At 43.5% G+C, this 24,716-nt stretch overlaps 1 protein-coding gene across 8 annotated transcripts in view; it reads left to right on the top strand.

Annotated features, from left to right (window-relative positions):
- Nucleotides 1–24,716, top strand: part of FAM13C (family with sequence similarity 13 member C) — a 48,091-nt gene that overhangs the window by 5,402 nt on the left and 17,973 nt on the right. For 5 of the 8 annotated variants that reach the window (XM_087932257.1, XM_087932256.1, XM_087932255.1 and 2 more), the window contains exons 2-8: nucleotides 2,331–2,511; nucleotides 7,157–7,278; nucleotides 10,290–10,353; nucleotides 13,667–13,754; nucleotides 16,789–16,999; nucleotides 19,797–19,935; nucleotides 22,827–22,908. In XM_087932257.1, the coding sequence (XP_087788383.1) occupies nucleotides 2,331–2,511; nucleotides 7,157–7,278; nucleotides 10,290–10,353; nucleotides 13,667–13,754; nucleotides 16,789–16,999; nucleotides 19,797–19,935; nucleotides 22,827–22,908 (887 nt within the window). Of the gene's footprint in view, nucleotides 1–2,330; nucleotides 2,512–7,087; nucleotides 7,279–10,289; nucleotides 10,354–13,666; nucleotides 13,755–16,788; nucleotides 17,000–19,796; nucleotides 19,936–22,826; nucleotides 22,909–24,716 lie in introns of those variants that run through there. The other 3 variants (XM_087932260.1, XM_087932259.1, XM_087932261.1) reach the window with 2 other exon arrangements.

Here is a 24,716-nt window from a genome sequence, read left to right as displayed (position 1 = left end):
AGATGGGGAGAACTTACTGGAGATGTCAGTAGACAATTTGCTCTGGTTACCAGTGTGACCTATTTTACTCTCCAGTGTCTCACGCAGCTACGGTCAATGATATTCTGCCTGCGGAGGCTTCCTCCTGTGCAAAGTGTGTGCCAGAGTGTTTGCAAGCCTGAATTGTAGTACCTTTTCCAATATTACTTTGCTGCCAACACAAATAGTTAGGAATAGTTTGGGCATGTGATTATCTGGCAGTGAGATTGTGAAAACCCAGGCACTTGCTCTATAACAGGGGCCTCCAACCTTAGCAATTTTAAGATTTGTGGACTTCATCTCCCAGAATTCCTCAGCCAGCAAAGTGTGGGCGTAGCTTGGTGAGCGTGGCAGGGGAAGGATACTGTAAAATCTCCAGTCAGAGGTGGTATTTGCTGGTTCTCCGAACTACTCAAAATTTCCACTACTGCTTCTCCAGAACTGGTCAGAACCCACTGAATACCAGCTCTGCAACTCTTTCTGTCTATCTGTCTATCTCTCTTATCTGTCTATCTCTCTCTCTCTGTCTGTCTCTCTCTGTGTGTGTCTGTCTCTGTCTCTCTCTCTCTCTCATATCACTGTCTCTCTTTCTTCTATCTATCTATCTATCTATCTATCTATCTATCTATCTATCTATCTATCTATCTATCTATCTATTATCTATCTATCATCTATCTATCTACTTATCTATCTATTTATTATCTATCTATCTATCTATCTATCTATCTATCTATCTATCTATCTATTTTTCATCTGTCTATCTATCTATCTATCTATCTATCTATCTATCTATCTATCTATCTATCTCTACCTATCTATCTATCTATCTATCTATCTATCTATCTATCTATCTATTTTTCATCTATCTATCTATCTATCTATCTATCTATCTATCTATCTATCTATCTATCTATCATCTGTTATGACCCCCCTTCAAAATTCAAATGAACAAAACAGAAAGCAGCCGTTTCACAATTAAATCAAACAGAAAGAAGTCTTACAAGATAACGGCTGGTAGGAATCTCAATCCACAGCATAAATCTTTACTCTGTCCGGCAAACCAGTCCTGGCAATAAATCTCAAGTCTCAGAGCTTCTTGCTGTAACGTCCTCACTCAATAAGTCACTTTGTTCCTGGCAAATTGTACTAGCCCAGCTGTGTCCTTTTATACTCATTGAGGCAACGTGCTAATTTACTGACTCGCCCTCCTCCTTCGTTCCAGCTGATTTTGCCTTCTCAACCGTCTTCTGTTCCTTACATTTAACCACAAATTTTCCAAGTTCTCATCTCCACTAGAAGACTCTCTCAAAACTTCCCTGTCAGCCATTCCCGGCTGTTGATCAGATAAGGAACCAGAGGAGGTCAAAGGTCCTGACAATTCTAATACATCAGGTCTGTCTTCCTTTGTCACGTCCATCTCCTCATCCTGGTTACCAGTCCAATCACTGAGCCATGCCGGCTCATATTTTTCTGCCATGTCCTCCTCACTTGAACTCATATCAGTCACAGGAGCTGAATCCAAGCCCGGAGCCACAACATCTATATCTATCTATCTATCTATCTATCTATCTATCTATCTATCTATCTATCTATCTATCTATCTATCATCTATCTAATCTGCAATTTTCCAACACAAAATGGATTGGAACCTTGTCCAAAGAGAGATGAACCTGGCAACCGAGGTCACGAATGGGAAGACATTCCCAAGGCATGGAGCTGTGGAGCCCTGGTTCCATTCTAACATTTGCTTAGAATGCAGTATTGCAGGCTAACTCCACCCACAGTCTGGAGTTCGATCCTGACTGGCTCAAGGTTTGAGTCAACCTTCCCTCCTTCCGAGGTCGGTAAAATGAGGACCCAGATTATTGGGCGCAATAGGCTGAATCTGAACAAAGTGATATAGTGCTATTGCTGTTGGCCTGGATGACCATTCAGGCTGAGCTCCAGGCCTGGAGGGTGAAATCATACTGTTTTCCAAAATCACATACCCTGGGGAATTATTATTTTTTATCTGGCAAACTTGAATCAGTTGGCTGTAGTAGTTAAGTAGTTTTGAAGTCTGGGATTAGGGCTGGATTTCTTACCCTCTGTGTAAAAAGTGATGGTATACAAAGAAACTTTATTTTTGGCTTGGTGATTTTGATGGGAAGGTTTATTTAGGAGAAACGAAAAGGGAAACTTGTATTTTTCAGATAAGCTTGGGGATCGATGTGTTGCTTTTGAGCACTACCATTTTGCTCTCTGTTTTACTGGCTTAAAATTCTTCAGAGTGCTTTTTAAGATGTGCTTTTATTGATCCTTTTCCCCCACAGAGATGAAAACAAGGAAAACTACCCAGACAAATCTGTAGTCTTAGAGGAAAGTGAGGAACTGTTTCAAGACAAGGCAACACCCTGCGATGGCATTCTAAGAGTTGGCATGGGGAACTTAAAATCCAGAAAGCCTACATCCATTCCAAAAGCAGAAAATGGGAAAACCCGTGAAGAAAATCAGGTAATTTGCTTGCAGGTATTTGCTGGAATTTTATCAGTAATCCAAGAAAAGCCTCTGGATTATATTTTTATTTCTAAGATTGGCTGGTGTCCTCCAGCCTGGGAGTAGGTGGGTCACTGTACAGTAAATGCAGCTAAAAACCCTGAAATAAACCCTGAAAATAAAGATAATGTCATCTTCAAGCGTTCCAGATCAATTGGGATTAGATGGGGACATTTTTTTTAAAAAAACAAATCATTAATATTACAAGGTATTTGCAGACATTTTGGGACTGGACAGGTTGGACATTGGCTTTGTATGTGGGTGGACATTTTAGTCTCTTTTCTTCTGTAGGTACGCAGCAGGTTTTTCTCCTGGGTGGAAGATCCTGAGCAGGGATTCTGATTTTGTGTGTGTGTGTGTGTGTGTGTAGATTGTAAATTTTCCTAGTAAGGCTAGTTGTGGGAAGTATCTGAGAAAACAAACTTGGCAAAAAAGATGCCATGCTTTCTTTCTTTCTGTACCAATTCTGTTCATGTTTAAATTGCTGTTAGCATGGCCATATACAGTTTTTAATCTTTCTTGCTTTTTAAAGTTGTGATTCAAGGAGCTTGTTGTCTTTTGTTAGCCAAGTGAAGCAGTGGTGGGCTTCAAATTTATTACTACTGGTTCTGTGGATGTGGCTTGGAGGGCGTGGCAGGGGAAGGATACTGTAAAATCCCCATTCCCTCCCCACCCCACTAACCTGCTTTCCAGCTCCGTTCTCCTGTGCAGGGCAACCAAAGAAGACCCAACTGATCAGCTGGGATTCAATGGGAGGCAGAGAAGAGATGGCTTGGTGGGGCCAGTCAGAGGTGGTATTGGCCGGTTCAACGAACTACTCAAAATTTCCACTACTGGTTCTCCAGAACTGGTCAGAACCTGCTGAATATACCACCTCTGAAGTGAAGGAGAGAGACTGATGACAGCTATTCTTTCTTAGCCTTTCCTACCATGCAACACAAAATGCCATTTCCAACTGTTACGGGGTGAGTTGACCTTTCCAGCAGTTGTCGTCCCATCAGTATCTCTCTGAAACTTATGCCATTGTCAGAAGCAGTCCTATAAGATCCCAGGAATGGGGAGTTTGGCTGTTGTGGTGTGGGATACAATCTCTTGTGTACTGGGAGGATTTGACTTCTTTCAGTTCTGCCTTGGCGTTAAAACTGATGTGAAGAAGTTGTAGGTCAGAGGTGTCAAACTCAATCGGACCACAGTGTCATGCCCCTGTTGGAATCTGATTCGGGGGTGGGGGGAGATTGAACAGCTGACAGGGAGTTGAAGTATGGCTCGAGTGGCTGTGGAAGAAACTGGGGAAGGGCACTGTCTGGCTGGGCATTCAGAGGAAGACTCAGGGCCACCTCCTCTTCATTCTAGGGCACACAGGGAGGAATGGAGAAGGGAGCAACATGAGTTACAGGGGAGAAAAGGGCCCTGATTCCCTTCATTAGCTGCAGCTGGGACAATAGGATTTAAAAAGGGCATTTGTGCACAGTACCTTGCTGGAAGCAAAGTGTGAATTATCTTTCTTTGTCAAGTCTTATCTGGGTTCCGGTGTCCTCTCAACTGTATGTGTTTCGTTATCTTTTGACGTCTGCAATTCCTTATCCTGCCTTGTCTCGTTAATTATTGCAGCGTGGTTTGTGTTGGTTTTTATTTATAATTATAATTTATATGTACTTTGGATTCAGACTGAATTTCTTCCCTTTAAAAACTGTTCTTGGGAGAGTTTTTTTCTCCAGCTGATGATAATTGGACATTGGGGGCCAAGTTGGAGGTATTAAGGGGACTTGATCTACTTTTGTGACTTCGTTGCTTTTCTGCCACGCCCCAGGTCATCACACACGGAGTGTTTAGATCTGGCCTGCAGGGCTGCCCTGGAAGCATCAAAGGACCAGCCTGCAGTGCCTCTGCCAGCGAAAACAGAGTTTGGGAGGCAGAGGTGGTATTCAGCAGGTTCTGACCAGTTCTGGAGAACCGGTAGTGGAAATTTTGCATATTTTGTTCAACCGGTAAATACCACCTCTGACTAGAGATTTTGCAGTATCCTTCCTCTGCCATGCCCACCAAGCCACACCCACAGAACCGGTAATAAAAAAATTTTGAATCCCACCACCATGCACGGCCCTCCCAGACTCCATTTTGGGCTGTGATGGCCTCCTGCACCTCTCTGCCAGTAAAAACAGACCTGGGGGGGGATGTGTGGCCCCCTGAGCTCCATTTTTGCTGGCAGAGGGCTGCTGGAAGCCATCATGGTCAAAAATGCATCCCCCAAGTTCTGTTTTTGCTGGCAGAGGTCTGCAGGAGGTTGTCACGGCCGAAAACGGAGCTTGGGAGCCCATTTTCACTGGCAGAGTGCTTGGAGAACCGCAGTTGCTCCCCCCAACCCCAACACGAGTGACGTCAACCTGGCCATGCCCCCCCCAGTCCCTCCCCAACCCTGATGCAGCCTTCAATGAAACTGAGTTTGACACTCCTGTTCTAGGTGGATGGAGCAAAGAGTGCTCTTTCTGAAGCACAGCTGTCAGGAATCCAGCAATCACCCTAATTAAATCATGATTCTTGAGCCAACTTTCAAAAACCTTCAAAGGACTTATTAGAGACGGTCTACTGGTACTGCCCTGTATGAAGCCAACTCCTGCATACATAATTTACAGTCCCCTGTGACCCTGTTTCCCGCCTTCCTCCTGGGTGTCTCATCAACCAAATTCTCCAATTGACCACGTTCATAGGCTGGGTGTCATCAATCACATTCTCCAATTAAATATATTCGCAGGCAAAAGCTCTGGTAGTTTAGTTACAATCTTTTAACAATAAGACTTGGAATGTATTTTTTGCTTTCAAACAGCTGCACTACTCTTCCAGATTTCCTTCCCTTTCCCCCTTTTTATGGCAACTACTAAAACAGGCATAGGAATGTTTTATGAGTTGACAATAGGATACTGAGAGGAAAAACTTGGAAAAAGCCCAGAATTTAATATCGGGAGAAGCATATACTTTCTTCAAAGTCTCAAGCTTCCTGTCATACAAAAATTGTGGTACCCATATGGCTGTGAAGAGATACTTTGCAAGTGTGTGGGCAAGGCGAACCGAAATATCTTAAGTTAGACAGAGGAGGGAGGGAAAAAACGATTCCCGCTGTTAAATGCCAAACGTCAGGATGTCATGCTGCCCTCAGATTTTTTTTGATTGATTTGATTGATCATGCAGATGGCTTCAAAAAAGACCTGAGCAAATTTGGAAAAACAATATTTTAATGCAGGGGTCTCCAACCTTAGCAACTTTATGTTCTGACCCAAACCTTGTTCCAAGGAAACAAACACCAAGCAGAGGTAAAAGAAAAACTTTTTAATAATTCTTTACGAATTCTGTTCCTTCCTGGTTAAAAGGCTGTTTCAAACTAATTGTCTCTGATAAGAATGAGCCTTGCCAAGGTTGTTCAAGGCTGCCAAGAACAGTAGATAAAGTTGCCAAGAAGTATTTCAAACACAAAGATTCTCCAAACACCAACCAAGATATTCCAAACGTCCACGAGGCTTGAATGCAAAAACTTATTTGCTTCCTGCAAAGAACTTCGGTTTCTCAGCTGGCTTTTATTCTCTTATGTGAGGGGCCATTACTTTGCAGCCTTACTCCTGAGTCACCTGTGCTGCAGCAGCTGCTCTTTCCTTTGAGCAGTCCTGTGTGCGTGCGTGCTCCTCGGGGGTTTCTTCATCACTGCTGCCAGCCTCCCCAATATCCAAAGGCAGCATTCCACTCCCTGATGGTCCTGGCCCCATCCCTGCCTCACACGCAGGCCCCTCATATGAGTCCTCACTCTCCGAGACCTCAGCCATCCGCACCTGCTGCCGGCGAACCACAACCCTTTAAGACTTGTGGACTTCAACTCCCAGAATTCCTCAGCCAGCTGGCTGAGGAACTCTGGGAGTTGAAGTCCACAAGTCTTAAAATGGCCAAGGTTGGAGATCCCTGTTTTAATGACTGCAAAGGTTCTGAAGGACATGGTGAGGAGCAAACAAGCCCTTGTGTTGTATGCAAGAATGCACTGACACAGGGTCCCACCACCACCCCATCACCACGTTGTTGTCTTCATATTTATACAGGCAGTCCTCGACTTATGACCTCAATGGAGCCCAAAATTTCTGTCGCTAAGCAAGATGGTCCTTAAGCAGGTTTTAGACCCGCTTTACAGCTTTTCTTGAGGCAGTTGTTACGCCAACCACCGAAGCTGTTGAATTAGTCACACCTTTGTTAAGCGAACCTGGCTTCCTCATTGCTTGTCAGAAGGTGATCACATGGCTCCAGGATACCGCCACTGTCATAAGTATGAGTCAGTTGCCCAGCACCTGAATTGGATCATGTGACTATACGGTTTGCAACGGTTGGATGAAAAACGTTCATAAGTCATTTTTTTTGAACTGTCACTAAAGGAATGGTTGTAATTTGAGGACTTCCTGGACTAAGCAGGAGAAGATGAATTTTTGACTTCCCTCTTCGTCTTCTTTCTTTTCTTCCTCTCCCTGTTTCATTTACCCCCTCCCGCCCCCTCCTAAAATAGATGGTCCACATCAGTCTGGCTCCCAATTACTCGAATGTAGTTTTATTTTGCCCCTCCCTCTTTGAATAGGAGATGGGAAATGCGGGGTCTTGGCTCTCAGAGTGTCAGAAGAAAACGGCGACCTCAGCTGCTGAATACGCCGAGAATGTAACGCTCAGATACCAGGAAACAGCTCTCAAGTTTCAACCCAGGTATTCCTTTTCGAGTCTGGGTAGCTTCTGGGGACAAAAAACAGGGGCTGATTTATATGTGGTGTGTGTGTGTGTGTGTGTGTGTGTGTGTGCACACAGACACAGACACACACAGAGTGGTGGGATTCAGCCAGTTTGCACTACTTCGGGAGAACCGGTTGTTAAGTTTCTGAGCAGTTTGGTGAACTGGTTGTTGGAAGAAATCATTAGGGCAAAGAACCGGTTGTTAAATTATTTGAATCCCGCCACTGCCTGCCTCTGTCTGTCTGTCTGTCTGTCTGTCTGTCTGTATTTCTTTCTTTCTTTCCCTGCCTGCATGCCTGCCTGCCTGCTTGCCTGCCTGTCGATCTATCTATCTATCTATCTATCTATCTATCTATCTATCTATCTATCTATCTATCTATCTATCTATCTATCCATCCATCCATCCATCCATCCATCCATCCATCCATCCACACACACCACACAGTGTCTCAGGCTCCAGTTGTAACAGAGAAGTCCATGGAACAGGAGTCTGTGTTTCTCTTCTGACCCAGGTTCGTCAAATGTACTGAAACACAAGCTTGTTTGAAACGCAAAACCTGTTTTAATGCAATACTGGGAATTACTTTCATTTTCCAACCAGAATACACAGTTCCTAAGATAAGCCCACACTTGTCAGTGCTGGGGAATGCTGCCAAAAACAGAAGTCACCAAAGTAATTATAACAGAACCCATCCAAAGTATCAGAAAAAAATGACCAGAGTACACAGAGCTTCAAGAAGGACTCGGAATCTAATTGAACTGCTTTGCTTCCTGCAAAGATGTCATCATCTTGGCCTGACTTTTATCCCTTATGGGTCAATCACCTCCGAGCCTTACTCCTGAGTCACCCTTTTGTCTTAGCTGCTCTTGCCTTCTAGCAGCTCTGTGCACATACACACTGGGAACAGGCTCCCCTGGGTCCTCTGCCTCGCTGCTGCCAGACTCCAAAGGCTCCAGAGTCAGCACCCCACTCCCAGATGGTCCTGGCCCCATCTCTGCATCGGATTGCAGGACCCTCGTCCAAGTCCTCTCCAGACTCCCTGACTGGTCCCCTTTCTTCCTCACTGTCTGATTCTGCTGCCTTCTGCACCGGCTCCCAGCGAACCACAACAGTTTCTTTCTTTTCCAGATTTCTCTCCAATTTCATATTCAGACGAGGTGATGTATTATGTTCTTTGTAGGTTTCCACACAGAAATATGAAATTGGAGAGAAATCTGGAAAAGAAAGAAACAGAGACTCCTGTTCCATGGTCTTCTCCAAGAAACAGAGACTCCTGTTCCATTGGAGCCTGAGATACTGTGTGCTTGAGAGAAAAATACATGTATAAAAAACTCTGAATGAAAAGGGGGAAAAAATAATCTTCTTTGAAAATCATGTGAAGGCATAATGATATGTCAGGGAAGAAGAGGGTGGAAATCTTGATTTCTATCCGAATAGACAGTCTGGGCTTTTGGAGTGTTACAGTAAGTCAGAAATATTAGCAAAACATGAAAAGAGACACAGACTTTCCAAAAGTGCAGATGTTAAAATTCCTAAACTGGAAGTTTAGAAGGGGATTTGCTTATTCTACCTCACACGGTTATAAACCAGTGTTTTTCATACTTAGTAACTTGAAGATGCGTGGACTTCAGCTCCCAAAATCCCCAGCCAGCATGTGGTCCATGTCTATTCAGCTATGTCTATTTGGAAAACTAGCCTACCAGGAATGCTCAGGACACTATTCCTGTCTCTGCTAGAGAGGATAAAATGTAGCTGAGTGGGGTGATCACGTGAGAATTAAGGAAAAAGAAATGTGCAGTTTCATGTCAGATTTCCTACCCCGTTAAAGCTGGCCTCCCTTTCATTCATCCAAGGTTTTTCCTCCTTACTGATGAAGCAGGCCGGATATGATTCACAGGGTAGAGAATGAGGATTAAGAAATCACAAAGCAGATCAGACGGTCAAATTTTAGCTGGTGGAGGTGTTTCTAATCCAAAGTGCAGTTTATCTGGTGTTCATTTGTTTTGGAAAGTATTGGCATACTGCTTTTAATTAACACCTCCCTACAATATATAATTCTTCATATATGACATTACTGAAGAGTAGGAGCTTCATTAAGATTAGATTAATAACATAAGGAATAATTACAGTGAACACATTTCTATAAACTTTTAAGGTTTAGTTTTATTTTATTGTCATTGCACCTTGTACAATGAAATCAAACACCATCTTCAGTGCACATCGTGACCAGGAAAATAAACACAGACAAACATCCTTCACCCTCCACACATTGAACCAAAACCCTCCGACACCACACAAACACTGCACTCTACAGCAGAATTCAAAAGAGTTACTGCCCTGGGATAGAAGCTGTTTTTCAGCCTATTTGTGCTGGTGTTTATTATCCTGTACCGTTTAAGGTCTGTAGATGCATTAAGGTTGGGACGTGGTGGCTCAGAGGCTAAGAAGCTGAGCTTGTCGATCAGAAAGGTCGGCGGTTCGGCAGTTTGAATCCCTAGCGCCACGTAACAGAGTGAGCTCCCGTTCCTTGTCCCAGCTTCTGCCAACCTAGCAGTTCGAAAACATGTAAAAATGCAAGTAGAAAAATAGGGACCACTTTGTTGGGAAGGGAACAGTGTTCCGCGCGCTTTCGGCGTTTAGTTATACCGGACACATGACCACGGAGATGTCTACAGACAGCGCTATCTCTTCAGCTTGGTAACAGAGATGAGCACCGCCCCCTAGAGCCAGGAACCACTAGCACATGTGTGCGAGGGGAACCTTTACCTTTATTTTTAGATGCATTAAAGAGGTTCAGGAAATAACATTCATTTTCTATCGCCCAACATTCCACTCCAAGATTTTTTTGAGTGGATCCCTCTGTCTCCTACATCTGCTTTTAAAGAGTTAATGCAAAAATCCATAAATGGGTTCATTTAATGGCCCCAGTTATGTTGGTTGGCTGAGGGGTCTCTGATTCTCTGCTTCTCCACTTCCTGTTTTGCAGGACAGATCAAAGTGCATTCATTTCACCAAACGATGTCCCTGAACACCTGCAACGGCTCACTGAGGTAAGTCCACCAGAAGCCCAAAGATGCTTGGCTAAGAGGGCATCTTTAAGCTAATGAAAGGAATAGAAGACGGTGCTCACATGTGGTCTTCAGGCATCAAGTAATGATCTTGCTTGGGCTGGGATTCTGTCAAAGACACAAGAGGATCGTGATGTATGTCAGTGTTTCTGAACCTCAGCCATTTTAAGATATGTGTGCTTCAACTCCCAGAATTCCCCAGCCAGCACAGCTGGCTGGGGAATTCTGGGAGTTGAAGCACACATATCTTAAAATGGCTGAGGTTCAGAAACACTGATGAATGTGGTACAGTCATGTTGCTATCATTATTGGGGTTTTATGATTGTATGATATTCTTTATTAACATCATACTGTACGTACTGTGTAATTTATTAAAAAATCACTTTTCTAAGCTGCTCAATTTTTTGTGGGGGTTGCTAAAGTGGCATTGAAGCACTTGACTTTTATGCAATTGGGCACATTTGTATTGTGGTTTGATCATCCAAATTGATGGTCCCTTTTTGGGGTGTATATCTGTGTATTGTATAAACTGTGTCCTTGATTTAGGTGCATAATTCATGCGATTCTTGCAAGGCCACGATTCGATTTTCATTCTGTTCTGAATATTGAAATGCTTTTGAAGATGCCAAAAACTTTTTTCAGTCTCTAAGATATTATGGGATGCCTAAGAGTGTTTTGTGAGTTTTAGAGAAGGGAGAAAGGATGTGCAAAACTGGAAGAGATGAGCATTAGCCTTTGTGGCTGATAAGAATAACAAAATAAATATGGAAAAACATTTTCCAAGGAAGAATTTTTAGGAGATTTTTCCTGGCTTGGTTGAATAGGGAATAACCAACTGGAGATTGTTGAGGAAACATCTCAGTGGAGACAATAATTGCTTCTATTTTGGTTTTTTGGGCATAGGATAACACCCTCATTAAAAACATATCTGCAGGGTTCGGTGGGAAACATGTGTAATAAAAATTCTATTGTGATAAAAACTTGCTGTTGCAGGACAGCAAAGATTAATGAGTTTAGATCACGTGGGCTGCAGATTAAATGTTCCCTTTGGACAAACCCTCCTTCTTTGCCGTTCTCCAAAGTCTTCAAATATTCTTCTTGAACTTAGGGCTTGAGAAGAAAATCCGCAATATGCTCTATGGTAACCTTAGGAGAGTGCCAAGGAAAACAAAATAGTTCTGCATTTTTCATGAACTGCGAGGTTAATTTGCATGTGCTTGTTTTGTAGACTTCGTTCAAATTGTGGACAGCCACATGAAAACTCCCCAGTAGGTTTATAACTGCTGTAAGTGAAACAATTCTTGAAATTTTGAAGGGAGCATCAACAAATCATGCCCATGTCTCTGGACTTAAAAATGGAAGCGGTGCAAGAAATTGGGAGTCAAGAGCAGGTCCAAGATGAGTACAAGTTAATTTCATGGTAGCTTTCTACAAGAATCTGAACTACTAACAATCAAGGCAAATTACCGATAGATAAGAGTTAATGGAATTCAAGGTATGCTGGACTTAGGTCTCTCTGTGGATGTGAAGGAACTCAAGACTAATGATGTGTTTGACCCCTCCTTCGGGCTCAGCCTGGTCTCTCCTACAGAAGCTTTTGATATTTTTCTTAAAACAAACTCTGAGAATCTTAGAGTGCTTGTATTTAACTCTGAGAACTTCCTATGCTTGATTAGGTAGAACTATGGAATAAAGACACGCAAAGGCCATTTGGCCCGTGAATAAGATTTTGATGATTTCCCTTGAAGAGCCCCAGAAACCTCTGCAGTTAAAATCCCTTTCTTCAGATTTATTATAATCCACATGTCACACTCATTTTCTCCTTATTGAAGAAGGAGAGGGTTTGAGCCAGGATACAACATCCTTTTAAATCTATTCTAACAAATAATTCAGAATTGACTCTACAAATAGCACAAGATGCTACACCCCACTTAAAACTTCATCACACTAATTGAAGTTATGTAAAAATTGTATTGGGGGAATATAATCACATTGTATAAAACATAATACCACTTGTGGTAGCCACGCCCAATTAGTTCTTTATTTTTGTTGAGGAAAGTAGAAATGCTTTCGAGGAAATTGGAAAAGTTAGGCAACAGTCTTTTCAGTGATTCATTCTAAAAGCAGCTCTTCCTCCATTTCCATCATATATAAAATGATGCAGCATTAGAAATGAATCCAGCACTAGAAATGACTGGTTGTAGTTGCATTGCATTTGCATAGCCCCAGAATTTGCTGGGAGGAGTGGCTCAACAACAAGCTAAAGAGAATTGGAACCACATCCAGTAGATCAGGAGCCCCCAAACTTGGCAACTTTACAACTTGTGGACTTCAACTCCCAGAATTCTCCAGCCAGCATAACTGGGAGTTGAAGTCCACAAGTCTTAAAGTTGCCAAGTTTGGAGACTTCAGCAGTAGATCAAGCTACCCATTTGCATAGCACCAGAGGTTGAAGCCAATTGTGTAATTGACTTCACTTGCATCTTATTTGCATAGCACCAGTAGGGTGGTCTTTTGTAGAATCAGGGTATTCAAGTCTGATAAATTCAGAATTTCCAAATAGTGAGGTAGCCCTTTAGGTATTGATCCAAGGGCTCTAATCACAATTGGGATAATTATTATTATTAGATGCAGGAAGATGTGTTTTCTCTGAATGGAGAACTTATACATAGCACTTATTTCCATTCTTTTACCATTAGTTTCTCAATTTGCTCCTCCTTATTTTCTTGGGATTGATGAGAGCAATGGGTAACCCTTTCTTTCTGGAATGACCAATGATATCCTCTAATTTGGACAAGATTATGAGAGTACGGTTTTGGGAACAACACTGTTCACTCGGTCTATGTCGAATTCCTTATATCCGGACGTCTTTCCGAGGGATGATAAAGATGGATGAGGAACTCCTAACAAACCTGAGGTCAGGTCTATGGGGTAGACCGAATGGCTTCTGGGTGGCTTCCTCAAGGTCACTTCCATGGGGCTCCACACTCACTTGATAGAGGAAAAAGGCAAGATTTTTTTGTGTGAAAGTACATTGATGGGATAATACGTTCTGTGTGAAACCTGGGATATGACAGCCAGAGAGAACACAAGCAGATAACTAACCTTGCTTTCTTGGACTTGCCTATAGAAAGGGATGACAAACCGCTTGTTTTGTTCTGGAGCATGAAGGGAAATGCAGACTATGTCTTGGCCCTTCCAAAAAAGGAATATCTCCCACAGGGCAAAAATAAATGTGAACCTGTCCTGCAGTTCTGCAACTGATGTCTCTTCTTCTATGTTTTTGCTAAACCAGGAAGACAGTCCTCAGCTGGTGGCTTCAGAGGAACCAGCCTCTTCATCTGCCTCAACGAGCACGAACATTGAGAGAGATTGTGGCCGTGGTAAGAAAACCTTTGGTTGATGCATGCCCTTGGCTTTTTGTCATTAAAGGTCCCTGGAAGCCTTTGAATGTGGTGCCGTATATGGGTGAATCTAGCAAAAGGGACCGAGTTCAGGCATTATTTGAGAACATAAGATCTATTACTGCTTAGAGCAGGGGTGTCAAACTCAAGGCCTGTGGGCTTGATTCAGCCCATGGGGTGCCTAGATCTGGCACGTGGAAATAGCAAAGGACTGGCCCACGGTGCCTCTGCCAGCAAAAATGGAGCTCAGGAGGGCTGACCACGCCCCTCCTGAGCTCTGTTTTTGCTGGCAAAGGGTTGCCGGAAGCCATCACAGCCAAAAACGGAGCTCGGGAGCTCGTTTTTGCTGGAAGAGCGCTTGGGCCACCACAGGCGCCCCTGACACGAACGACACCAAGCTGGCCATTCCTCCCCCGCCCCCCCTCAAGGTCAAACACAACCCTGATGTGGCCCTCAATGAAATTGAGTTTTGACACCCCTGGTTTAGGGCATAATAAGGGGGAAATAGTATCTAATTTTATTTGGGTCACATAACTGCAGCTGGCTTTAGAAAACAGGATATATTGTAAAAGCTCGACTCCATCCTAACAAAAATTAATTTATTTTAATTAAACAAACAGATAAACACATAGACATATACATAGAGAAATACATACATACACGAGGTGCAAGTATGCTTCTTAAATCAACCTTCCATAGAATGATTAAGACACTCAAATCCTTTGTTTTCCTTTGTATTTGGGAGATCCTATCGTTAGGATACGATAGGATGTCCAAGGTAAGCATTGGCCCAATGTAACATTTCTACTCCTGCTGCTGCCATTAGCCCTTCTCTGTCTCCTTTTTAGAGGGTGCATCAGCCAAGAAAAAAATTCTGGGAAGGGAAATATTTAAGGCTCTCCAAACCATAGCTCAATTTTGAGGCCAGATGAAGTAACAATAGTAACAACAATAAAAAAGTCAAAGGTTAAGCTGGACACTGGATGTGGATTTGACCCAGTGCTTTAATTCCCACTGGATGGATGGGCAGTCTGATTTTCAATGCATCTCTTGCATACAAAGTTCTCTTCCAATGCTTAATTAAACTACAGCAGGAATTAAGTGCCAGCAGAGTCCATGCTTCTGTGCCAAAGACCCATCATTCAATTCTTTACATCTTTAAAAGAAAAACAAAAGGCTGGGCAGAATTCTTAAGGATTGCTATTTGCTAGTGGGATGTTTTCCCCCTTGGCATTTAAGTGCTGGAAAATATTTATGTAAAAGAAAGAAACTCTACTTACTTTTTAATTTAAATTGACTTTATATATGAATTGTGCAGAGTTGATTGATCTATGGTCAGAAATGATAGAAGCTGTCAATGCAGAAACCATGGGAACGAAAGCAAAGTCAGGTGCATTGTTACGCCTGCCAGAATGTTAAGTCTTTCAGTTTCTTTAATCAGACTTGTTAATTTATGAAACATTTCATAAATGTTAGCTATTTGGTTTATTAAATCATTCTGGCGTACAAATTTTATATCGTGAACAATTTGTTTTGCATGCTTTATACATTGTGGTTAAATGGTTACAGGCTTCACTTTTCTTATAATTCATGTTTGATATTTTGATTGGATCAGAAGAAACGGGTCTGTCTTTCCAACCGTCCACAGAATTCCTCCATTTGGGTGTGTGTGTATGTGTGTGTGTATGTAAACAACACAAGATCTAATAGTTATAAAAATGGGAAAGGAAGGAAAGGAAGGGAAGAAAGAAAAAGAAAGGGAAGGAAAGAAAAAAAAGAGGAAGGTAAAGAGGAAAGAGGAAAAGAAAGAGGAAAGGAAAGGAGAAAAGAAATTAAAATAAGAGGGCATTAATAACAATGGCTATTGTTTATCTTAGTACACAACACAAATTAGTAGAAAGGAGAGAACAATTAAGCTGAAAAATATGTAAAGCCAGTAAATAGCATCTGCTGCTGCTTTGGATAATAGTGTAAATAGAAAAAAAACATTGTTATTGTTTATTTAGTGCCTTTTTTCCTCCCAGATGGTACCTTTCATTTGCAAAAACCAGAACATGGCAAAACCTCCTTCCAGCGTTTAGCCTGGCTACATATTTGGCAGCAAGAAGTGAATCAGCTAAGATGCGTTCTTAAATCTGCAAACTGATTCCAAGAGTTGTGTCAATTGCAGTTTGTCACTGGTATCAATTATACTTTCCTTAGCTGACCCTAATCTTCAGGGGGAGGACATTTTGATTCTAGTCTGTCATGCCTCTGTTGGAATCTGATTCCGAGGGGGAGGCTGAGCAGCTGACAGGGAATGGGAGTGTGGCTCCTCCGTTGGCTGTGGAAGAAACTGGGGAAGGACAAAGGCCGGCTGGGCAGAGCAGGGGAGAGGTAGAGCAAGGCAGAGGGAATTCAGAGGAAGATTAAGGCTCACCCCCTCTTCATCCTAGGGCACTCAGGGAGGAACGGAGAAGGGAGCAACATGAGTTGCATGGCTTATGGGGGAGGAAAGGGCCCTGATTCCCTTCTTTAGCTGCAGCTGGGAACACAGTATTTTAAAAGGGAGATTGTGTGCAGCAACTCATGGGAAGCAAATAATGAGTTATTTTTTTATTGTCAAGGCTTATCTGGGTTCCCGGCATCTTCCCAACTGTGTGCGTTTTGTTGGCCTTTGAAGTCTGCAATTCCTTCTCTATGTCCAGTTTATTGCTGCAGCATGGTTTGCATGGATTTTTATTTACAGTTTGTATGTATTTTGTTTTGGGACTGAATTTCCTCCACTTAAAGACTATTCTTGGGAGAGTTTTTTCTCCAGCCGAAGGTAACCTGGACATAGGGGGCAAAGTTGGAGGTATTAAAGGGACTTCTCTTACTTATGTGGCTGTGTTGCCTTTGTGCCACACCCCTTTGGGTCATCACAAGCCTGTTGTGGAAGTGTTTCCTTCTTGGTGTGGCCCTTGAGTTCTGTTTTAATATGGGTCTGATATTGAATTTGCCCTGAGAAACCTCTTGATCTTTGACTTTCCAGAGCCTGCTCAGGAGTACCGAGAGGGCCCGATGGAGGCTGACAATGGGCCCGAAGACCTGGATGCTTTAGGGACTTGCAGGCTGTTGCATCATATCACGGATGGAGATTATCCTCTATTGTCTCCTCGCTGCTCTATTTTCAGCCAAAGCCAGAGGTTTAACTTAGACCCCGAATCGGCTCCTTCTCCACCAAGCACTCAACTCTTCATGATGTAAGCTGCACCGACCTCCCTTTTCCCAAGCGCAAACAACCTTGTTTTCCCTCTGAGGACAAAACTGTCTTCTTACGGAAGCACCACTTTGGGGGCAAGCAGAAGGTCCCCTCCTCCTGGGAAATTGGCATCCATGGGGGTGCCCCAGACTCAGTTGGTGGAAGAAATATCCTTCTGGGTTCAGTTCCAAGTGAGGAAAAAGACACTGGAAACATGGAGGCTGCTTGGAAAGAGGGTTTAATGGTGGACAGGACCACACGGCTTGAGTGAAGGAAGAAGGAAGGGCTGAGATGCTGAAAGTGCCTGGGTTTTATGCCCTCTGTTGGGATTTGAATTTGAATTTGAATTCTGATTGGTTGTCAGGCTCCCATGGGGCCATGCAGGGGCAACTCTGTAGGCTGTGCTGAGTCTCAGGCTTGGATGAGCCTGGCTGGATGATCTACTCCAGGTAGAGGTATAATAGAAATTGCCCAAAGCCCTTTCATTACATCATCAAAAGGAATGGGCAATTTCTATTATACCTCTACCTGGAGTAGATCTTTGTTATGTAAAATAGGCTGGCCTAGGCTAGAGTAATGGTCCATTAGCAAAGGTGGGAGGGAGCTGAGTTTCTGCTTCTGAGTTTCTACTCTTTTTAGGAGAAATATTCTGCCTTGTTAATATTTCCTAGGATATTTCATTTTTCTAGGAGAGGGTGGGTGATAACTTCCTACACAGTGAAGGGCCACAGCCTCTTCTCCCACAGCTGCAAATCTTGATAAGATGCATCATTCACACTACATTGAGTTTTGCAGGAGGGATTCTGCCTGCTCCAAAGTGACTGCCTGGGCCCTTATTTGGTAGCTTCAAAAACTTTTTTTTAATCAGCTAACAGTCAACAGTTATGAATTCGTTTATTCAAGAGAGCAAATTGCCTCCAGGTTTTTAATAATAGTAAAACTAATAAGCTGCTCCACTGTAAACATTCCTTCAGGGTGGTTGATTTAGGGACAGTGCTTACCATAACCTTATAAGGCGAGTTAATATTGTGGCTCCTATTTTAAATCACTGGCGTGCAAACCAGCACAGAGTGAAAAAGGAGAACAGAGAACTAGAAGTTTCAGACAAGGAGGCCTCTGATAACAAAAAAGAAGATGCCAGGAACATTTTCATATTTTTATTTGTGAGATGTGGGGGACAAAAACAATGCATTACAAAAGAACTGTTTATTTAAAATTAATATAGCTATAGCAACAGCATGTAGACTTTATAACGCTTTATAGCGCTTTCCAGCCCTCTCTAAGCAGTTTACAGAGTCAGCCTATTGGCCCCAACAATTGGGGTCCTCATTTTACCCACCTCGGAAGGATGGAAAGCCGAGTCAACCTTGAGCCTGGTGAGATTCCAACTGCCAAATTGCAGGCAGTTGGCTGCAGCAGAAGTAGCTTGCAGTACTGCACTCTGACCACTGCGCCACCGAGGCTCAAATAGGCCAAATATTTACACGTATATTTGTGAATGTATAAACCGTTTTACTGAGGAGACTTTAAGACAGGCGCACTCAGTAACTGCATCCAAAGGAACAATAAAACAAATATATGCAATGATACGCAATAAAGAAAGTGCAAAATAGGATAATAGGTTTGGAACTTGCATCTCCCCAGTCTTGCAAATCAAAGCAAAGGCCAGTGTAGAAAAATCCCGGGGCCTCTTAAGTGCCCTCAGTGAGGCTTGTGAGAACTTTGCTGAGCTCCAGGATTTTCTCCGAAGCCATTCTCTCCAGAAGATCATCATTAGCCGGGCCCAGTTCAGGCCATGGCATTCGTGTCCCAGCCTTTCGGGCAGAATCACCACCCCGAAGGAAGCTTCTGCTGGTAATCATCCATCATTTGACAACTCCAGAACCTGTGGATGCGGAGGAGCTTTTGAGCATTTCACATGTTGCTCAGGGGTTCTGTGGGTGTGGCTTGGTGGGTGTGGCTTGGTGGGCGTGGCAGGGGAAGGATGTACTGCAAAATCCCCATTCCCTCCCCACTCCACTAAGCTGCTTTCCAGCTCTGTTCTCCTGGGCAGGGCAACCAAAGGAGACCCAGCCGATCAGCTGGGACTCAGGAGGCAGAGAATAGATGGGGGTGGGGCCAGTCAGAGGTGGGATTTGCCAGTTCTCCAAACTATTCAAAATTTTCCACTACTGGTTCTCCAGAACTGGTCAGAACTGGCTGAATACCACTTCTGAAGCTGCCCAACCTGTCCAGCTGACCACCATAATTATGCCTTTAGCCGCTGCTTAATTCTTTCTTGGGTGATTGTATTTATCTCGCCCTGCTGGCTTCTGGAGAGTATGTAGTTCTTAATGAAACAAGGGCAGGAGAGGTTTCCACTTCTGCCATTCTCCCCTGGTGTCTTCTTCTCTCTTCCTCTTTATTTTCCATCTCCCCCAGTGGTGGTATGCTACCAGTTCAGACCGGTTTGGCTGAACTGGTTGTTAAAAAAAAGCCGATGGTCAGCTGAGAGGAAAGAAGAGAAAAGCGCAGGATTGGCCCTTCCACCTGACCCTGCGCTTGTCTCTTCTTTGTCCTCTCAGCTGATTGGTGCTCATCAGGCCTCAGCTGGTGTGGGGACAGCTGCACACGCATCGGGCAAAGCATGCTCACCAAGCCATGCCCACCGAACTGGTGGCAAAACAATACCCCAGAGTGAATCGTACCACTGATCTCCCTGTATCATCACAGGACTCCAGGGTATCTGGAGCCCTTATTTGGTAGAAACAGTACCCTAAATGGACACTTTTTTAAAATATAAATTTTGAATGTCCCAGGCCAAGAAGTTCTTCCAGAGGCAGCTGCGAGGACAGCAAAGTGCCCCAGACCATGGTACAACTCACGAAGCACCTGCAAAACCTGAAGAGGAGGATAAGGAAATACGAAGAGAAGTTTGAGGAGGAGAAGAATTACCGGGTAAGGAAGTGAAAGGAGAGGCCAGATCCCTCACAGAGATGTTGAAGGACTAAGGGGCTGCAACAAAGAGGGAGAAGACCTGGGTTTGGTGGGTCCCAGGGAGTGCAGGGTGGCTTCAGTCATTCTTGATGTTCTCCAGTGCTAAAAGAAAGGGATTTTGGATTATCCCCGAGTATCTACTGTGGGAGATATGACTCACGCTTGTGTGTCAGCTCTGGGAGACCAGAGAGAGGCTATGACTAAGTTATGGTAAACAGGTGACCTTATGAAGGCTTAGCTAGCTAAGCAATGATGTCATAAATGCCTAAGACTGGGTTATCTGCATATCTTACCACACAAAACAAAGCACTCAGCAACAACCAGCTACCAGCAAAAATAGGAAATAACATATTATCTTCTTACCATGGAGACTGGCAAAATCCCCTTGTAATTAGTTTTCCGTCATTACACAGGACCAAAGGGAAAAGTACATCCTGACTGGTATACCCATCCCATCTGGTAAAGTAAGACTAAATGTTTTTGAACAGGGCTTGGGAAAACAAACAAAACTGTTCATACTTATGCTTAGTGTAGTATATTTAATCAAGGAAGAAAAATACTTTTAGCGTTGATGCCGCTTAAAGGCTGCTGAGGTTGGTCTCACTCCTGGCTGTGAACAAGATCACACCATGCCAGGTTGTAAGTCGAGGATTAGCTGTAGCTTCTTGGAGGTTTTCAAGAAAAGATTGGACAAGCATTTGTCTGGGATGGAATAAGGATTCCTGCCTTGGGCAAGGGGTTGGACTAGAAGACCTCAAAGATCCCTTCCAGCCCTAGGATTCTATGATTTTAGAATGATATACAGGGACGCCTATAGGAACTGCCCATGCTGTGAGATGGACAGATACATTGATTTGATGAATAAATAAATGCAGGTGAGAGAAGAAAGAAAGAAAGAAAGAAAGAAAGAAAGAAAGAAAGAAAGAAAGAAAGAAAGAAAGAAAGAAAGAGGTATAATAGAGATGAAAACATGTTTCTCTTTGATCCTATCAGCAGCAAGCCAGGCCTCCTTGATAGGCCTTACAGAGGATTATAGCTCTTGGCAAAGAAATGGGTTTTCACCCAGCCTTTTTTCAACCCTTAGAATAAATAGATGGACCTCAGGTTCAGAAGTGGTGAGGTGATCTAGATCAGGGGTTGCCAACCTTTTGAACCTCAGGGACCACCAAACCCATATTTTTAAATCCCGCAGACCAGAGGCCCTGGGAAAATCCCCAGAAAAGTCTGCAGGAAAATTCCTCACCTCATTTTCCTACCAATTGATCGTTTTTTATTTGGGATCACAGGATACCATCTCCAGCTCCATTCTTGAGGGGGAGGGGAGAGAGAGAGAGAGAGAGAGAGGGAGAGAGAGACTTCTGGCTTCATGCAAGGAAAGCAGCAGAAGCAGCAGAAGTCTTTCTTTCTCTCCCCCAAACTCTGCCAGAAATGAGTCTTTGTGAGGCTCGTTGCACCGGTGCAGCCTCTTGGAGCAGGAGGCCTTGCAGGGTCCCAAAGACTCATTTCTGGTGGAGTTTGGGGGAGAGAAAGAAAGACTTTTGCTGCTTTCCTTATGTGTAGCCAAAAGCAGAAGAAGAAAGAAGCAGCCCAGTGGCCAGGCGAGGCAAGTGGGGTGAGTGAGGTAAGTCCCCCTCCTCCACCCTTTCCCCCCTCCCCTTACCACCTTGTGTTGTTTGCAATGCAAGTGACACAAGCCTTGTGTTCCCACGGGCCATGTGGGCAACACAGCCTTGTGTTCCCACGCAGCCTGGATTAATTGCTTTGGGGGTGACATTTCTCTGCGGACCACCAAAATTTTCTTGCGGACCACCAGTGGTCCCCAGCTTATTGGTTGGCAACTACTGACCTAGATCAGGGGTCTCCAACCTTGGTCACTTGAAGATTTGTGGACTTTAACTCCCAGAATTCCTCAGCCAGCAAATTCTGGGAGTTGAAGTCCACAAGTCTTAAAGTTGCCAAGGTTGGGGACCCCTGCTCTAGGCTAATAATAACAAACTGTATCTTGGCAGGGATACGTGTGATTTCAATATTGGTGTAGATAAGAGTAACATTACAATCCACTTTCTTTTTTTTGGTAAAGTTTTTTTAATTTTTAAACATATATCAATATTTCAGGGACAGTGTGGCATCTGAATGTCATTCATTTTGATACAAAAGTAATATTGATACAAATGAAAATTACTACATTAATCAGGCTTATGTGATCTAATGTTATTATACGTATCTGTATCAGCACATAATCCTTCATTTTTTAATTATTCAATATTTGCCACATCCTTCTAATAGTAATAGCATTATTTTTGAGCGTACCTGATCACATCTTTTTTTTTCAAAATCTGATCTTAACCTCTAACATTCACTTTAAAAGTGTTATATAAAAATATGTATAACAATATTCCCCCATTTCTACCTTTTTAATCTATTCTAATTTTTAGTACAGCCAATCTTGGGTTTGTTTTTTTTAAGAAAAACTCTTCCTATCCATCAGCTCTCATCCTCTTGGAAATTTCACTTCTTCTCTCTTTGACTCGCCTCCCATACTCCTCACTTGGGTCCTTATTTACATCTTTTATATTCAACCCAACCATCATTCCATCCCCACTATTTTTTGCTGCCACTCCACCCATACATCTGCCAAATCCTCTGTATTTTTTTTTCCAGAAATATCTTTAGATAATTCAATTCCATTTTTCTACCTCCTAATATATATTCTCCCAACTTCATTTCACCCAACGCTATAATCTCCTTCTTTTTTCCTCCTTCTATTTGTGGTATCGTCTGTTCTATCTCATCCTCTAGGCTTCACAATCCACTTTCTGAATAGTTGCCTTTTTCTTCCCTTGTGTGTGCAGCCTTCCCATGCGGACAAGATATCAAATCCCGAAGTAATGAAATGGATGAATGACTTAGCCAAAAGTCGTAAACAGCTAAAAGGTACACACTGTCACTATGTCTAGCCTGTTTCTCAGAGCTACAGTGTTTGCTATTCAGCCTAATGGATGGGGAGAAAAGGGACAGACTCATATCCTGGGGCACTTGCGTTCTCTACCCCATCCCCCATATTGGAAGAAAAGCCAGTTCAACTCTTATCAGGGCAGAAATCCTGAAATCCTATATGAAGGGTTTCTCACCGAACCTCTGTGCACACAAATCAGTGGTAGGATTCAACATTTTTTACTACTGATTATGTGGTCGTGGCTTGGTGGGCCTGGTGTGGCTTGGTGGGCATGGCAGGGGAAGGATATTGCAAAATCTCCATTCCCACCCCACTCCTGGGGGAAGATTACTGCAAAATCCCATTCCCTCCCCACCCCACTAACCAGCTCCGTTCTCCTGTGCAGGGCAACCAAAGGAGACCCAGCCAATCAGCTGGGACTTGGGAGGCAGAGTATAAATGGGGGCAGGGCCAGTCAGAGGCGGTATTTGCCAGTTCTCTGAACTACTCAAAACTTTCCACTACCGGTTCTCCAGAACCGGTCAGAACCTGCTGAATACCACCTCGGTGATGACCCAGGGTGGAATACAAAACAAACACAGTCACAGAAAACAGGTGAAGCCCCTTTTATTCCTTTACTTTGCTTCCAAGCTCTGAATATCTTTTGGCGGAAGACAAAAAACTCCCACACAAACAGTTACATGAAGAAGGAAAAAAGCAACACAAACCAGGCAAGATAAGAGCTGGAGGATGTCCACAGATAACAGAACACACACTGGGAAGGACACCAAACTCAGAGAGGAACTATAAATTAGAGATATTTCCATGCTTTGTTTCCAGCACTCGCCCGTATGCATGTCCACTCTCTTATCCAGTTGTCACAGCTGCAGCCCATGAAGAAGATCAAAGCCCTCTCCTCTCAAGTAGACCACGTCTCTCCCTTATCCTCTTCTCCCTGTGTGCCCTAGGATGGATCTGGGATGGGCCTAGGTCCTCCTCTGACTGCCCAGCCACCCTCTGCCCTTCCCCAGCCTCCTCCACAACCTCCATAGCCACACTTCCACTCCCTGTCGGCTGCTTCTCCTCTCCCTCGGAGTCAGTCTCCACCAGGGGCATGACAACCTCTGACACAAAAGTTAATTCACTCTAAAGGATTCCTGGGAAATACTATGTTTTCTCCCTGATGTACAGGTTCCCTATAGAGAGAGGAGAATGAATCCCCCCTTACGCTCACACTTTCTTGGAGATGTAACCAACAAGATCTGGTTTGGTGCAAACCCAGCAATGTTGGATTCTGTTGCTTTTCTGGTAACCTTAAATCTCAGCCCTTTCCTAGATCAGTCCAGCTCTCCACTGACTGAGCTGCTGCAGAGCTAACAGATTCCTGATGTGGATAGCTCTCATGCATCCTAAAATGCTAAGCTTGATCTTAGGATATCAAGCTATCTTTAGAAACTATTATTTCCCTATTCCATATGTCCCAAGTGTCAGACATTTTCGTGATAGCATGCGCTGGAGGCCCTCAGAGATCAAACATGTTCCTCAAGAAACCGTGCACCACGAGTGTGACTTTTTAATGACATCTTTTTAAGTCTTAAAAAGCCGAGTAATCTGATCCATACGATTACCGCTTCCATTTGATTACAAAGGCCTGTGCAAAACAGATAAGTGCGAGGGAGAGAATTAATGAGCAAAGCTGGAAGCTGAGTTGCTAAATTGGCTCTACCCTGCCGAGGCGACTGAGAGAAGGAGGAATGGGTGGGGGAAGGGCACCGAAATAGCCTTTAGGCAGGAATAATTACTTCCT

The sequence above is a fragment of the Pseudonaja textilis genome, chromosome 4, assembly GCF_049901715.1.
Source record: "Pseudonaja textilis isolate UNSWEBS1 chromosome 4, rPseTex1.2, whole genome shotgun sequence".
Classification (NCBI taxonomy): Eukaryota; Metazoa; Chordata; class Lepidosauria; order Squamata; family Elapidae; genus Pseudonaja; species Pseudonaja textilis.
Note: the sequence above shows the minus strand (reverse complement) of the source record. Positions and strands in the feature narration are given on the sequence as shown.